The sequence below is a fragment of the Perognathus longimembris genome, chromosome 4 (assembly GCF_023159225.1).
Source record: "Perognathus longimembris pacificus isolate PPM17 chromosome 4, ASM2315922v1, whole genome shotgun sequence".
NCBI classification, from domain to species: Eukaryota; Metazoa; Chordata; class Mammalia; order Rodentia; family Heteromyidae; genus Perognathus; species Perognathus longimembris.
In genome coordinates, this window is record NC_063164.1 from 75,469,280 (window position 1) to 75,484,400 (window position 15,121).

Consider the following 15,121-nt stretch of genomic DNA (forward strand, 5'->3'; position numbering starts at 1 on the left):
AGAGTTTGCACGTGAGAATCCCATTTGGCTTGACTTGGGCCCCGGCCCTCCCCCACCCCCTTCACCCACAAACCCAACCCAGGGGTCCCCCTCTATCACCCTGTGCTTGCAACTCTCACAGAAGTTGCCCTCCTCCTGCGTAGCAACGCACAGTCGAAATGATTCCTTCAGATGAAAAGATCAATTCCGTTCCGAAACGAGAATAGACTGTTTAAAAATTTCCTCCACATGGTACAAAATAAACGCTTTTTTCAAAAAGAAATCATTAGCTGTGACATTAAAGAAAAAAATCCGAATGGCTTCTACAGCTTGTGTTGTGGACAAGGGCAAAAGGCTTTTTACCTCTACGGGCATCGGGGGCAGCCAGCGGAGTGGGGGGCGGGGGAGAGAGGAGGAGGAGAGGCTGTGAAAGTTGAGGAAATTGACAGACTGAGAGGTGAATGGGGGGACAGGCTCCTCGTCCTGGCTGCAGGGAACTGGTAAACAAAAGTGCATCCTCAGCCTGTCTGGGTGGGGAAGAGCAGTTTGTGTTACTCAAGAAAATCCTCAAGAATTATGTCCTCCTTCCAATGTCGATTGCAATATTATTTCACATTTGCATGTATCTGTTGTTTTAATCCCCTTCCTCTGCACTAATCTCGAAGTGGATTATGAACGGAAAACACAGTCGGGGAAGGAACGATGCTTTTGCAGGATTTGTTTTGTTGTGTGAGGAGCCGAAAGCTAGCAGTCCCTAGCCCTCTCTCGACTTTTCCCTGCGTCCAGCGCGCTGGTATCCCGCTGATGCCACGGCCCCCATTGTCCCGGACCTCGCCCTCGAACTAAGGGAAGAGTTCCAAACAAATTTGTATTCTGGCTTCTTCTGATCCCACTGGCTCTGGGTAGGTGGGAACACTCTGGCCAAACGCTTGGGGAGGGCGTGCCAGGCAGGGGCAATAGACAACCTGGCCCCTCAGACCTGGCGAAGACCTTCCCTTCACGTGCCATCACCTAAACTGGCACCGTAATGGGAACCTAGTAAACTGAGTTGTTTTTTTAGTTCAAATCAAATACTTGTCTGCACACACTCCCCGTTGTATGTTGGGGGTTGCCTCCTGCCACTCGATGACTGAGGCCAGGGTAATCAGATGATTACATGTTTTTTAATGGAAATACTTAATAGTCTTTTTTTTTCTGGTGGGATCCTAAGCAACCAGACATTTAATATACATAATAAAGACAAGTGTTTTGCTGGCTACTGGATTTGACCTGTGGTGACGTCTGTGAGTGTGTGTCTGGGCTGTAGTGGGTACCTTAGGTGACTGGAATGAGGGTCTTGTGTGCGTGGAATCACACCCCCCCCCCCATGCAATGGGGCTCCTTCTTTCGTGAGCCGGAGAGATGGAGGCTCAAAAGGCAAACTTCTGGGGGGGGGGGGGGAGCTGAATAATATTTTTAAATAAAAAAGGGGAAAAAAGGAGAACAACAGGTTATAAACAATGGTAATAAATGTTAGAGAAGGAGCTTAAGTCATATATATAATTTAGTATAGGTAAATGATGACATAAGAAATGAAAAGCACAATGCTGTAACAGTGTCTGATCCATGTTGGAAATTTTTATTAATATGTTTTAGACTGAAAATATCCAGTACATATAGATCTTATGCAGGTATTTTATCTTTGATAGGGTAAAGAAGTGATCATTTTATTCAGCTATTTTCATTGTAAAACTCAAATTAGGAAAAGAAGTGAATCTGTAGCCAACTGTGAAAATGTGCTTTCTTGCACCCAACAACAAGATCTAGCTGTGGTCATGCTGGGTGGTTATTACCTCCCCCCCCCCCCGAAAAAATAAACATACAAAATACAAAGACTTGTACCTCTGGGACTGTGGATGTGGCAACCCGAGTGGTGGCGTTTCCCTCCTTTGAGTGCAATTGCCAGTGACTCTTGCATTCAAAGTCTTGCTTTAGGCACACATTCAAAGCACAGTTCAAAGCAGTTTATCTTAATATAAGTAAAAGTCTACTGTTGAATCAGGATATTTTTTTCAGATTTTATCAGACTGAAAACAGGGGTCTGCCACATATTTAGCAATATTAAAGCAGGAAACAAATGGTAGGAACAGCCCTGTGGTCTATTTCACACCTACACCTTTACCTTTCCAAGGGTGTCCAAAGGCTGTGAGACTGGAAGTTTATTTGTGCTCTGAGGTTCTCAAGTGTTTTCACTCTGAAAGGGAAAAAAAAAGCCTCAAAATACTTGAAGAAATTGAGCCTGAACTATCAGAGGCTAAGAGATTTCTTCCTTTTCCGATAAATGCCTGTGCTCAGCATCCTCAAATTTGGCTGTCTTTATTTACTTCTATATTAGTTCCAATTATGTGCAGTGTAAACCAGCTTTTTGATTAACAAAACAGCAGAGCATTGGTTAAGAACACTTAAACTTCAAAAAAAAAATTCCCCTGGGAAGTGGGCTCTGAATTGGTTAATAATGTGCAGTACTTGCTAAATTGCTGACTTCCAGATGTGGAAAATATCTTTCTTGTTTAGGACCTATGTAACCTGATTGGATTACGACAGAAGCGTCATGTTGGAAGCTTTTGAGTGATTATTTAATTAACCATACAGTAGAAAGCTGTATTCTCCAGGAAATCCCTTCCATATTTGCATAACCAATCCCTTCAGAGCAAAGGTGGAGTCTTTTCTTTTTAATTTTACTTTAATTGCAATATCAAAAATATATATTCCAAAACTTAGACCCCATGCCGTTTAATATTGTGCTCTCTCTTCCCTGCTAAGTATCCTCTATGGCCTTTCTCCTTTTCCGCCTTCCTGTCTGCATACTCACTTTGTAGTGAGGTCTCTGAGATGCAGGAAGATCTACTGATTGGCCAACCCAATATTCTGCATTAATTTAGAGACCATTTATTAAAATCTCCAAGTACATTTAATATCATGATCCAATCTACAAAATCACCGGTACACACATCCTAAGATTCAGTTTATATGTAGCACTCACCCCACTCCCACCCTCTGGCTCTTGCTGAGAGAGAGAGAGAGAGAGATAGAGAGAGAGAGAGAGAGAGAGAGAGAGAGAGAGAGAGAGAGACAATTTAGTCAGAAGCGGTTCTGATAGCCACACAACTTGATGCATCTCAAATCTGGTCATTGGAGATATCTATATTAAAAAGGAAAAAAAAGAGGTGATCTGGATTGAAGACCCAGGATCTTTCCCTTTAACTTTCGCCCCTTGGAGTTCTGTAGTTGTGAGTGATGTGCACGGTTTTCCGCCCTGTACTCTGTAGGATTTAGTGATGAGGGTAATGATGCCAAAAGGTTGGGGGGGGGGGGCGTGGAGAAGGGACGGAGGGAGGGGAAGGGTGGAGGGTGAGAGAGGGAGAAGGAGGGAGGGGGAAGAGAGAGAGAGAGAGAGGAGAGAGAGAGAGAGAGAGAGAGGAGAGAGAGGAGAGACGCGCGGGAGGGAGAGAGGAAGGGAGGGAGGTGGAATTTCATTTCTTCCACTAAAGCGTTTGCGGAGACTTCAAGGTATAATCTATCCCAGATCCTTTCCCAGAGAGAAACTTGGCGATCACGTTTTCACATGATGCTCACGCTCAGGGCGCTTCAATTATCCCTCCCCACAAAGATAGGTGGCGCGTGTTTCAGGGTCTCTCTTCTCTCCCCTACAGAAAAGAAAAAGAAAAAAATGTCATTAGAAGAGGCGTAACACGTCAGTCCGTCCCCAGGTTTGTGTTTCCTGGAGTGGCCGAAAAGAGATCAGTCCTAACCTGCTCCGCAGGAATAACGGTCCTGCCTCCCGACACTCTTGGCGAGGTTTTGTACAGTTTGCTCCGGGAGCTGTTTCTTCGCTTCCACCTTTTTCTCCCCCACACTTCGCGGCTTCTTCATGCTTTTTCTTCTCACCATTTCTGGCCAAAACTACAAACAAGACTTCGCAGGTAGGTTTTCCCTTCTTCCCTCCCTTTTTTGTTTGTTTATGGTTTTTTTTAACCCATTTTTGGTGTCCTCCATCCTCCTTTTCTAATTTTCTTCTTTTGAGTGGGGATGTGTCTGAAGTAAGAAGGGCTGTCTGGGGGTAGGAATTTCAGGTGGGTTTAGCTGCTTTCTGGTATGCTTTTCCTAAGAGTGGCTTCTTTGCTTTCTCTAGCTTTCTCACTCCTTCCTTTTTCTCTCCTTTTTTCCTCCCCCAAATAATTTGTCCTGTACCTGTCAACTCAGATAATCAAAGGTGCCTTTTGCTACCCAGCCTAAGAAAAGTTTTATTGAGAAATATATGGCTAGAATAAAAACTCATCAAAGGAGATAACTTCTCTATTTTCGCATCTAATTCCAATTTATTATATTCACCAATTAAAACTTGGCAAATATCTGTTAAGAATTATAAAACTTGTTTGATATAGACCTACTAAATTCTTGAGTAAGTCTTTCTCTTAGACATGGCAATCCAGCATCTCCCACCCAAGAAGGCTGTTTTCTAAGCAGAAAGTTGCCTGTTTTTGTCTGCTTAGCGAGTTTCATTTCTTTATTTCACTCTTTGTGTGTGTATGTGTGTGAAGTAACACCTCACTTCTATGATTATAAATAAAGAAGTGAAAGTCTTCATGGAACTTGAGTCGTTTACCAAAGTAGGGGGGTCACTACAGCTGGGAAAGAAAACTACTGTCAGGGTGTCAAGGTTTAAAATTAGGGTAACTTTTATGATTGTATTTTAAATAGCCAAGTGACATAGACATGGATTTCATAGGAGTTACACACACACGCCATTTCATAGTTTGGGACTAAGAAGGGGAGAGAGAGAGAGAGAGAGAGAGAGAGAGAGAGAGGAGAGAGAGAGAGAGAGAGAGCAGGACTTCCCAGGAACACTGGTAAACTCAGCTAACATAAATGTGTTTCTCTCCCACCTACTTATATATTTTTACATGCTCCCCTGTAATGATGAGAACAAGATTACTTACTCCAGAGTTAGGAATAACAGCCAAAGATAAAGTTTATAGCACAAATACTCCTCTCTCTCTCTCTCTCTCTCTCTCTCTCTCTCTCTCTCTCTCTCATCACACACGTTCGCCCATAAAACTAGCAACTTACTTTATTAAACATATATTTATATGCAATTGTGTGTAAGTCTCAGCATGCACGCGAACAGGCCAGCTGTTTCATCCCAGACACTTGTGTGACCATTTCTTTATTTCAGGATCTCTCACCCTCCCTCAACATTTTCAGATCAATAAGACAGGCAAGAAATGATTAAAATGTGTCAAACTTACAAGGCTCTTCCTGTGCATGCCTAGGTAATTTTAAGGTCCTCTCTAAAACATCCACTTCCCCTCTCTCTGCCCTCCACCCCCCCCCCATCAACAAATGTGTGGAAACTGATACTCACTTTCCAGGTTTTCCGCAAAGCTTCGAGCATGGGAGACAATAGGTGCGGGGCGTAAGGATTGAGTGTAGGGGAGGCAGGGAAAGGGTTAATGGCCCTTGTGTTACAGTTTGCATCTGTTACATCTTTTATAGCCCCCTGTTTAAACTAATCCTCGAGGCACCGCATCTTCCCAACCTCCACCGACTTTCAGGATTCTCCTCCTCTGCCTGCCCGCGAGGTTCCCTTCTCCAAGTTTTGACAGTTTCTGCTGGAAAAAAAAAATGCAGCGCCTCTCTCAATTTTTAGGTACAAAAGTTTCGAAGCCAGCAAGGATAGGATCATTTAGTAGAGCTTAAAAGTATATCCGTGGTGGTTGGACTTTCTCTTTTCCTTTCTTGAGGGAAACATTTTTTTTTTCCCCTTACTGGAACTATTTAAGGGGACCAGTGTGGGGGAGCATGTGTGTAAGTGAGGGGGGGGATACTTAAGTAAATATTGTCAAAGTGGCGGGGAGGGGGGAGGAACAGTGTCCAAAGAGGCTTGTAATTATATTTCTCATTGCAGGGTAAAATGGGAAATCTTAACTTGGGGGCGGAGGGTGGGGGGAGGAACAGTGCCTTGATAAACTCCGAAAGGGGAGGGGAGGGGGCGCGGGGCGAGTGGGCTTCCTATAATTACTATTATCAATTTACCCGAGCGTGCTTCATCCAGGGGCTCTTTTCGCGTTGTTTCTTTCTTTCCTCTTGGGAATGGGGTGTCCGGGGGAGGGAAGATATGAGGAAAGATGAGAACGAAAGGGAGCCTCGCCTCACCCCCAAGTTCCCAAGCCGGGCAGAGGACTTTTCGGAGGAAAGGGTCCGCCTAGCCCTGAGTCAAGCAGTCTTACTGTACCGCCGTGTGCATTCCCTCATACGGTCAGGAGTTATGACTCATTTTGAAGATGTAATTCTTGTCTCTCTGATCCCCTCGCGAGTGCAACACACCAAACAGTAACAAACACAAAGCGCCTCAGGGCCAAGGCTGGGGGTGGGGGGCGGGGAGGGGGCCGCCGAAGTTTCGCTTTGGCGTTGGGGGGCGCGGATGGGTGCTCATCGGGGCCCTGGCCCGGCTCCCCTGGGCGGCCCGCGCGCGTTTCAATGGGCGCGGGCGATGCCCACATTGTCGCTGTGTTTGGTTGCTAGATCGAGCCTGCGTGCTGCCGAAGCAGGGCGCCGAGTCCATGCGAACTGCCATCTGATCCTCTCTTATCAATGAAGCAGCCGATCATGGCGGATGGCCCCCGGTGCAAGAGGCGCAAACAAGCCAATCCCAGGAGGAAAAACGGTAAGAAAAAGCCCAAACCAAACTTTTCCGGGCCACTTTGCGGATCCAGACCCAGGGCGAAGGGGGTAGGGGGAGGGAAAAGGAACCAAGACGGCGGTGGCAGCGCCCGGGGCTCGCGGGCAAGCCTCTCTCCGCGGCTGGGCGCCCGAGCCGGGCGCGCGCGGCGGCTGGACCGCGGGGGGAGTTTGGGGAAGTGCGGGGCAAAGTGATCGTCGGACGCCCGCTCGCGTCCTAGCGCTGGGGTCCCGCAGGGGCCTCGTGCCCCCAGCTCCACTGCTTCCTTGTGCCCCTACCTCCGCCCTCCTTTCCCTCCGCCTCCCGCTCCTCTCGCGCCCGGCCCGCTGGTCCCGGGCTGGGTAGCGGGAGCGTCCGGCTTGGGCAGGGCGGAGGACTTGGGCGCCAGGTCGTGCAGGATCCCGGATTGAAACTGGGGAGGCAGAGGGGGCTGCTTGGTCGGAAGAGGGGACCCCGGGGCTGTGCCTCATCAAGGCTTAAAGTTTCTCGCCGGAGTCGCCCCACCACCTCTCCGTGCGCCAAGTAACGGTCCGCGGGCAGCGGGGCCCGGCCCGGAGCGCCCGGCTCCAGGAGTGGGAGGGACTCTGCCTGCCCGGGCGAGATCCAGCGGGGGTCCCAGCGGACTTGGGGACCCGAGGCTCCTCGCAGGCGTCCCTGGCCCTTATGCTGGGGACTGGAGCAGTCGCAGGGCACAGGGAGACCTTTCCAGGCAGTTTTTACACGGTCAAGAGGAGCCCGTTATCCAGCCTGAGTCAGGGAGGAGGAAGCAGAGGAGGGAGCGAGGGGGGCACATACACACAGACCAGAGGTGCGAGATTGAAGGGGATGCGTGTCACACTTTAGTAGAACCGTCTTGGAGAGAGGAAGAGGAGAGAAAGAGAGAGAGAGAGAGAGAGAGAGAGAGAGAGAGAGAGAGAGAGAGAGAGAGAGAGAGAGAGAGAGACCCCCTAGGTATTACCCCAAACAAAATCGTGGGAATAAAAGAGAAAAGTGATTGGCAAGTGCGCGGAAGTCGCTTGGGGGAGGGGAGAGGACTGGGGAATAGAGAGAGGGCTGGGGGGATATAAAGGGAGGATACTGACAAGAACGAAGAGAGAGAGAAAGAGAGAGAGAGAGAAAGAGAGAGAGAAAGAAAGAAAGAAAGAAAGAAAGAAAGAAAGAAAGAAAGAAAGAAAGAAAGAAAGAAAGAAAGAAAGAAAAGAGAGAAAGAAAGAACCCAACTCTCAACCCCCAAAACAAACAAGGGAACCAATGCCAGCCCAGACTCGGAAAGGAAACTTCACGTCCCTTTTGCTCTCAGTCGGATCACCCGGAGCCGGGCCGCTTAGACGCTCCCAAGCTGGGCGCGGTGTTGAAGCGCCTGCCCGGCCTCTTGCAACCTCAGCCGGCGCCTTGCAGGGACCGCCCCGGGCCCACTTGGAGCAACTTTCCTCTAGAGAAAACAATTGTGCGCGCCCCCAGCCTGCCCCACTGCCGCGCGGTGCGAGTAAGGGGCGGCTGGGGGCGCAGCGTGGGGAGAAAAAAAAAACACAAAGACGAGAGAATTTTAATTCGAGATTAATGATGCCTCTCTCTCCCCTTTCATCTCGTGTGTGTGTGTGTGTGTGTGTGTGTGTGTGTGTGTGTTTTGCTTCTTGTGGTGAAGGTGTGGAGCCATATGGGGGAGTGATAGAGGAATTTTAGTCAGAAACTGTTCCGTTACCTTACCCTGCCTTTCCTCTTTGTGCTGTCTTTGATCTATTTGTTTGGCCTTAGTATTACAAAAACCAAATACAATAATATATTCCGAGCTGTGTCCCCAAGATTCAGTTCAGGTTGCCTCTCTTCAAGTGCTGGGTGTGTGTGTGTGTGTCTGTGTGTGTGCTAATTTAATTTTTTCTTCACTCTGGTGTCTGGTATTATTTAAGGTGGTCCTTACACCGGAGACCTCCCCTTCTCCATCTCTGGGTAATTTAGTAGACACTAAAATTACACCTAAAGTCCCCCTCTCCTCTCTTGTGTTTCCTCTGTTCCTTTTTATTAAATGTTGGTTATTGATTTTCTAAAATCAATGTCTGTTGTGGGGCTCCCCCCTCCTTACAAGTATCTAAAGCATGTTGCTGATCAACTGGATAACAAAAGCTTTGTGTCAATGAGCCCCCCCCCATGTTAAAGTCATTTTTTTAGAGAGAGGGAAGAGAATGAAATTTAAAGCACAACTCCTAGAAGTGTTCTTTTTCCAAGGAAGACTACTTAGAATGTTTGTTTCTTCTTGCTTTGCTCCTTCCACTCCCTTCACAGTTTTGCCACCCATGACCAGTTGGCCCCAGCAGTGAGGTCATGCCACAGCCTAATTGGGGGAGGGGGGGGGAGAGAAATCTCAACTCCTGGGTACTTCTGGAGGTGACAGCTGCATATGAGTTGTTGGGGTTTCTCAGGTGGAATGGGGAGCTTTGGAGATGCACTGTCATCTCCCCTCTGTCCAGCCACTCATTTGGGAAAACCCTTCTCACTCTGAAGTGAAAAATTAAATTTGCACATCTTAAGGCATTTAACCCAGACCCTGAAAACTTAACAGCAAGCCTCTCTATTGCTTACATACAGCACCTGTAACTTTTACTTTTACCTGTCTTTTTCCAAATAATCTGTGAGAAAACAAGCTGCAAATTTGTTACTTGTCAGTGTTTTAACTGGGTTTCATCTGATTGAGCCATGTCTTGGTTTCAAGATGCAGGTAGAAGTCCCCTCCCCACTTTTTTTCATTTTCTTTCTCATCAAACAATACCCAATGTCTTTTCCTTTGGGAATTGCCAGGATTTATCTGAACTGAGTGAATTTTTCTTCTTTCTTGGATTCATGGAAAAGATGTCACATTTGAGCTTGTGCCTTTGCTGATAACACTAAATATGACGATGCTTATCAATATTATATAGAAATTCCTGGAAAGGAATAATGACAATAATAATCATAGAAGTAGAAGGCTGTGAAGGAAAAAAAAAAAAGATGGTCATCCAAGAACCTAGATTGGCATTTTATATAAATTTAATGAAGTCAACAGTATATATATGTGTGTGTGTGTGTGTGTGTGTGTGTAGTCCAAGGCAACAAGGAGATAAAGCGTGTATGTGTGCACTGTGTGTGTATGTGTGTTTGAAAGGCTGGGTTAGAAGACAATACTGTGTACAATTCTTAAAAAGCAAAGGAGAAAGAAACTGTTAAATGAAAAGAAATGTACCAAAAGAAAAGCGAGAATCATAGCCCAACCTTCCAGATTCTCAGGCTAGCAAGATTCAAGGGCCTAGCTAGCCCATAGTGGGCAGTCAGTGTCCTTTCACCCACATGTAAAGTTGGAAATCTCTTCCCAGAAAATAAGATGTGCAGGAGGAGTAGGGGAGCTGGGTGAGGGGGGAAGGAGGCAAAAAGCAAGTTGTTTGCAGACAAGAGTTGCCTGCAGACAAGAATGTGTTGGTTTCAAGAAAGTTCAGTCAGATGATTTCAGTCAGTTGCCTGACTTTGTAACACTTTCACTAAAGCTACAAGAAGGGGGGTTGGGGACCCAGCCCCACCTTTGTATTCCCTTGATTATACTCCACTATCTTCACCCAGCCTTGGAAACAGCAGTGAGCTCTGAGAGCAGGAGACACACAGCTGCTGACTGCCACCAGCACAGCCCATTTGTAACTTGCAAAGTTTGTTGCATTTGCCTCTGATTCCGGCTTGGGGACTTGGGGACTTGGGTGCTGCGGCTTGCCGCTGCCTCCCTGCAGAGCCTGAGAAGAGGGCTACTTCCCCAGCCTGCTCCAAAAGCACCTAGACTTAACATACTTGTAACAAAATTCAAATCCGCAAACTACTTGTTTGAGGGGAGGGAATGAAGTTATTTTTAAAGGGAAACCTGAATTGGAGGGAAAGAAAAAGGAAGCGGAAGAAGGAAAGAAAAGTTACATTTGATTTTTCTCTCAAGTTTTTGCTAATGAATTGAGGTCTGGTGGAAGATGGGGGATGTGATGTGGGGAGGAAGAAAGTTGGAACTTTTTCCAAACATGTTTGGATTCTCTGATTCTCAGCTGGTGAACAGAAAGGATGGAATTGAATGTTTTCAAGGTTTTGCATTCTAGAGGAGAAAGAATTAAATGAGCAGACACAGTTGTGCTGTGTTAAAATAAATAAAATTAAACAAGCTTCATCTCTCATCACTTCCTCAAGGACAGTGAAAGTCCTGGTAGTGCTACATAGATATAAGGAGGGATGGATAAAATTGCTCCTGTTTTAGAGGTGCTTAAATTGAATGGGAAGGAACTGCAGTCTCTGGACAAGACTTGCAGTCTTCTTCCATGAGAGGTGAAATTGATGTGGGCAAAAGGGAGTCAAAGCACTTTAATACACACTGAAGCAAGGAAATGTCCTCTGGATTATAGTTGGTCATTGATTTGCTTATCTTTGGAAGTGTAGATATCTTCTGCAGGTAGTTTTCTTCATAAAGTAGATGAGCTTGTAAGCAAGCTGATTTGACTTTAAAAGCACTCAAGTAGTCTGTGTGGCAGGTACCAATTCTGAAGGCAGACACTGCAAAGATGTCCATCTTCAAGCTCCATCCTGTTCTCTCATGGAGACCTTTTGCAAGTTTTGTCAGGCTGCACACATGCAGGTTGAAGGCTATGTATCTAAACTGATCTATTTAGTTTATTTTGGTGTGGAAAAACTAAGTCCATTAGTATAGAAACATGCTTTGCTTCACAGCTGAGCCAGTTGCCAGCCTGGTGACATCTTTAATGGTGTGATGTTCCACTAGGGATGAGGGTAGACTAAGGGTTTTCAACTTTACATTGCTTTTCTGTTACCAAATAAAATAAGTTCACATCTTTCCTCATTTATTTTAAAATACCGGTTAAACCAAGACTAAAGTTCCCTACTTAACTGCTATGTTATAGGTGTCTTATGCTTCCCTTTCTCTCTTTCTGTTGTAATTTACTTAGTGAAGAAAATTCCAAGAGATTAACAAAGACCCTAATGTCACATTAATAATATTTCCGGAGGGGGTATCCTCTCTGAAGGTAGAAAGAAAGGGTGTTGCTAGCTCTTTATCAGTGCCGCGTTTATTCCAAGATGTGCAGGATTCTTTTGCTTACAACAGTTTTTTGTCATCTGCATTCTTTCAATGCCTTAAAGGTGCATTTTCTTCTATGTGAAAAGGGATTCTTTGTCCTTTTCCTCTCCAGCACCGAGGCTTCCCAAGGTAGACACTATTTTGTGCCTGTCACAGAGAGAAGGAGTGCAGGTTTGCAATGCTCACAGACAATTGATTGTCTGCCCTAATGTGTTTCATTTACATGTTTATAACGTCAATGGTGCTGGGTGTCCACTGTACCATTCATTCCCGCATTCCCACAAGGGGGCAATTGTCTGAATGGCCAAGTCAGACACCTTTTTGATTGCTCTTTGGTTGTCTTTTTAGAGCAGAGAGATAAAGGAGGAAAATCTGCGATGCAGAAACACTAGTTGAAAATATACAGAATTAAATGTCACTACAAAGTAGATGTGAATGCAAGCCCAAATATGGTTTTTAGCCAAAATGTGAAAGGTTGAAAAATATAAGTTCAGAGCAAAGGAAAAAGAATTTAAAAGCCAATGTAGTCCTATTCCCACTTTCTTTCCCTACTTTAGCATTCACAAGATGAAATGTGATTTTCCTTTTTCTTTTTTTAAGCCTCAAAACAACCAGGCACCTCCCTGTTGTTTGCATGTTTGTTTGATTTGTGAATTTTGTATATATTTATATAGCTCTGTTTATGTCAACATCATCAGCTTACCACTTGGGGAAAAATAAGCCATTGCATGATTATTTGGGCTGTGGGGAGTGTAAACTTTTAAAAAGTAAGATTCAAGTATTTCTTCATCAAGCAGTTTTTAAAAGGAAACGATAATAATCAGTAGGCACTATGAAGCCTTTGCCTTAATAGCTATGTGCCAAATACTTTAATCTTGGGTGACAGTTGTGTCAGAGTGAAAGCTCTCAAGAAAAGTGTAACTAGTAGTTACAAAGTAAATAAAGAATTTCATTTTAAGGTGTTCTGTGCTGTTTTATGCTGTGTGTGTATGTGTGTATATATGTGTTCATGTGTGTGTGTATGTGTGTGTGTGTGTGTTGCGTTTCTCCTCAGGAAGGTATGAGGAAAGCCATCCATGTTTGTGTCTTAGCTTTTCTTTTAGTTCTAGCCACATTCATACGTGTGTGTGTGTGTGTGTGTGTGTGTGTGTCTGTCTGTGTGTGTGTTTTTCACAGTTCAGATGGTGCCTTGCTGGTCATTTAGGTAACACAGTTATTAGAGGTTGGTCTGATTTTGTGTGTGGTCCAGGAGAAGAGAAAATACTAACTCTTGTGACATGTGGTAGGAAGTAAATGGAGTGTTGGGGACTTTTTATAATTTTGTAGTAAATTAGGGAGAAAAAAATCACCAGTCTGTGAAAAGATTTTTTTGCCTCTCTTGGAAGACACACACACAGTAGCTGCACCGTTAGCTGAACCCCTGACACGGCGGTCTTTTGAATGCCTTAGGTATGATTTCACTTTCGCTCACATCAATGCTGACCTGAATGCCTTTCATATCTGATCCGCTGTGTCTCTCCCAGTAAACATCCCCTGAGGGGAGAACAAAGAAAGGAGCTCTTCTTCTTCTTAATCACAATTCAGCCCTTTCACCGCCGGCAGGCTCCATTTGCATTCTGCCACAGAAAGCCAAGATGAAAAGAAAGAGGGAGAGAGAGAGAGAGAGAGAGAGAGAGAGAGAGAGAGAGAGAGAGAGAGAGAGAGAGAGAGAGAGAGAGAGAGAGAGAGCTGAGGATAGTAGCTGAGTAAAATAACTTAGGTGTTTGTGGCTGTTTGTTGGGCTTCCCGTAGTTACCAGCCTTATATAGTTGATGCTCAACCAGGCCTTGTCCCTCCTGACAGGCATATAGTGTTACAAGATGGCATGTCTGTACTATTCATGGCCACTTCAGCTCAACACTTGGGGTAGAAAGTGTCAGAGGGGGGATTGAATTCTACCCCCAGAAGACTGTTAGATTTGGGGTCAGGTGTGGGGACTTCTTGTTCTTTAATGCTGCCTACAATGTGGGCTCAATAACTGTGCTTGTTTCCCACTAGACCTGAAAGGTGAGGGTGCTGGGTGTGGGAGGGAAGAAGGGTGAGCTGGGGCCCAGGCTTCTGTGACAGGCATTTATATCCAGCCTGGATACACTGATAAGTTCTCAGGAAAACTGGAAAAGACTTCCCATTTTCCCCCCTGACTTTTTATGATAATTCATATTTTCAAATGAAAGGGGAAAAAAGCCAAGAAAGAAACTCTTAAATGAGCCAAAAAGGAAAAAAAAATCTCTGAAAAGAATTTTAGGGGGAAAAGTTGTTCTATTTTAAAAAGCTTTGAGGGCTGTAAAGTGCCACGTTTTTCACACCTTCTCCATACTTTTTTTTCAGATTTTTTTAGTATGTTTAACATTTGTGAGATGACAGCCTTTTTGTATCTCAAACTAGATGCTTCAAGATTTGTACGGAGGGGTTGGTGGTATCCACGTTCTCTTGAGAGAGAAAGTTTGTGCCTAAAGGGATCCTTCTCACGGGGAATTATTTAAGCCCTTGCAGGCAAATCTGTCAGGTTTTGCTCTGTTATTTGCCTCCATTTTCAACATGCAAAAGTAACATGCAGTTAATGGTACTGGAGCAAGACCAGAGCAAGAGCAGAAACCTCTCGTGACAACTTTTCATCTACATTATCTTCTTCCTAAACTGTCTTGTCTTTTTTCCTCCCTTTCTGAAACCACATAGAAAATACCAATGGTTTTTCTTCCACAATTAGATTACATATAGAATACCTACATACACACACACACACACACACACACACACACACACACAAGTTTGGAAGTACAATGTTCCCAAACACAAGAGTGAATTATTTGAAACGGAAAGGGGAAGGCAGTTTTAATAGATACTGTAGCATATAGCTTTTAAGAGTAAAACTAACAGATATATTAGAAGTTGTACAAGGACATGTGACAAAGATTCCTGATTTTTTTTCTTATTCCCAGAAGATTTACAGAATTTACAGAAAGAGATTATCCTTACACCTTCTACCCCTCCTACCCACCCTCATGACCCAAGCAATGAAAGATTTAGGCAGATTTACTTCAGTAAACACCTTTGGACACTTGGGAGGAAAGTGGGAGCCTGTTTGCAAAAGGAGGCTTTTGTTAAGTGAGGTACTGGGATAATGCTTTACCAGGCAGCTGTGATATTAACCTACCCAGCATTGCGGGAACACTATTTAACTCTTTGAGTGCCTGGCCCTTTGCGCTCAGCAGATGAAATCCTGGCTTTCCAGACACACTCAGAATTCTGGCTCTAGCAGTTTATTATTCAGACAAGTCTTGTAGACATGAAAACTG

The 15,121-nt window shown here is 44.9% G+C and overlaps 1 protein-coding gene and 1 long non-coding RNA gene across 9 annotated transcripts in view; one reads left to right on the forward strand and one right to left on the reverse strand.

The window, feature by feature from the left end:
- Positions 1–2,808: 2,808 nt before the first annotated feature.
- On the reverse strand, positions 2,809–6,175 carry LOC125350703. Of its 2 annotated transcripts, XR_007210796.1 has the most exons (4): positions 6,055–6,175; positions 5,384–5,630; positions 3,771–4,053; positions 2,809–3,665 (listed from the first exon to the last, which is right to left on the reverse strand). It is a non-coding gene; the product is annotated as an uncharacterized LOC125350703 (long non-coding RNA). The 2 variants fall into 2 exon arrangements; XR_007210797.1 differs by lacking the exon at positions 2,809–3,665 and having other exon boundaries at positions 3,790–3,921.
- The window catches only part of Zeb2 (zinc finger E-box binding homeobox 2), a 130,424-nt gene continuing 119,110 nt past the window's right edge, over positions 3,808–15,121 (forward strand). For 3 of the 7 annotated variants that reach the window (XM_048345527.1, XM_048345528.1, XM_048345529.1), the window contains exon 1: positions 6,544–6,685. Coding sequence is in view for 6 of the 7 variants with exons in the window: in XM_048345528.1 (XP_048201485.1) it covers positions 6,613–6,685 (73 nt within the window). In the remaining variant the exon portion in view is untranslated. Of the gene's footprint in view, positions 3,942–5,563; positions 5,669–5,804; positions 5,827–6,211; positions 6,277–6,543; positions 6,686–15,121 lie in introns of those variants that run through there. The other 4 variants (XM_048345523.1, XM_048345525.1, XM_048345522.1 and 1 more) reach the window with 4 other exon arrangements.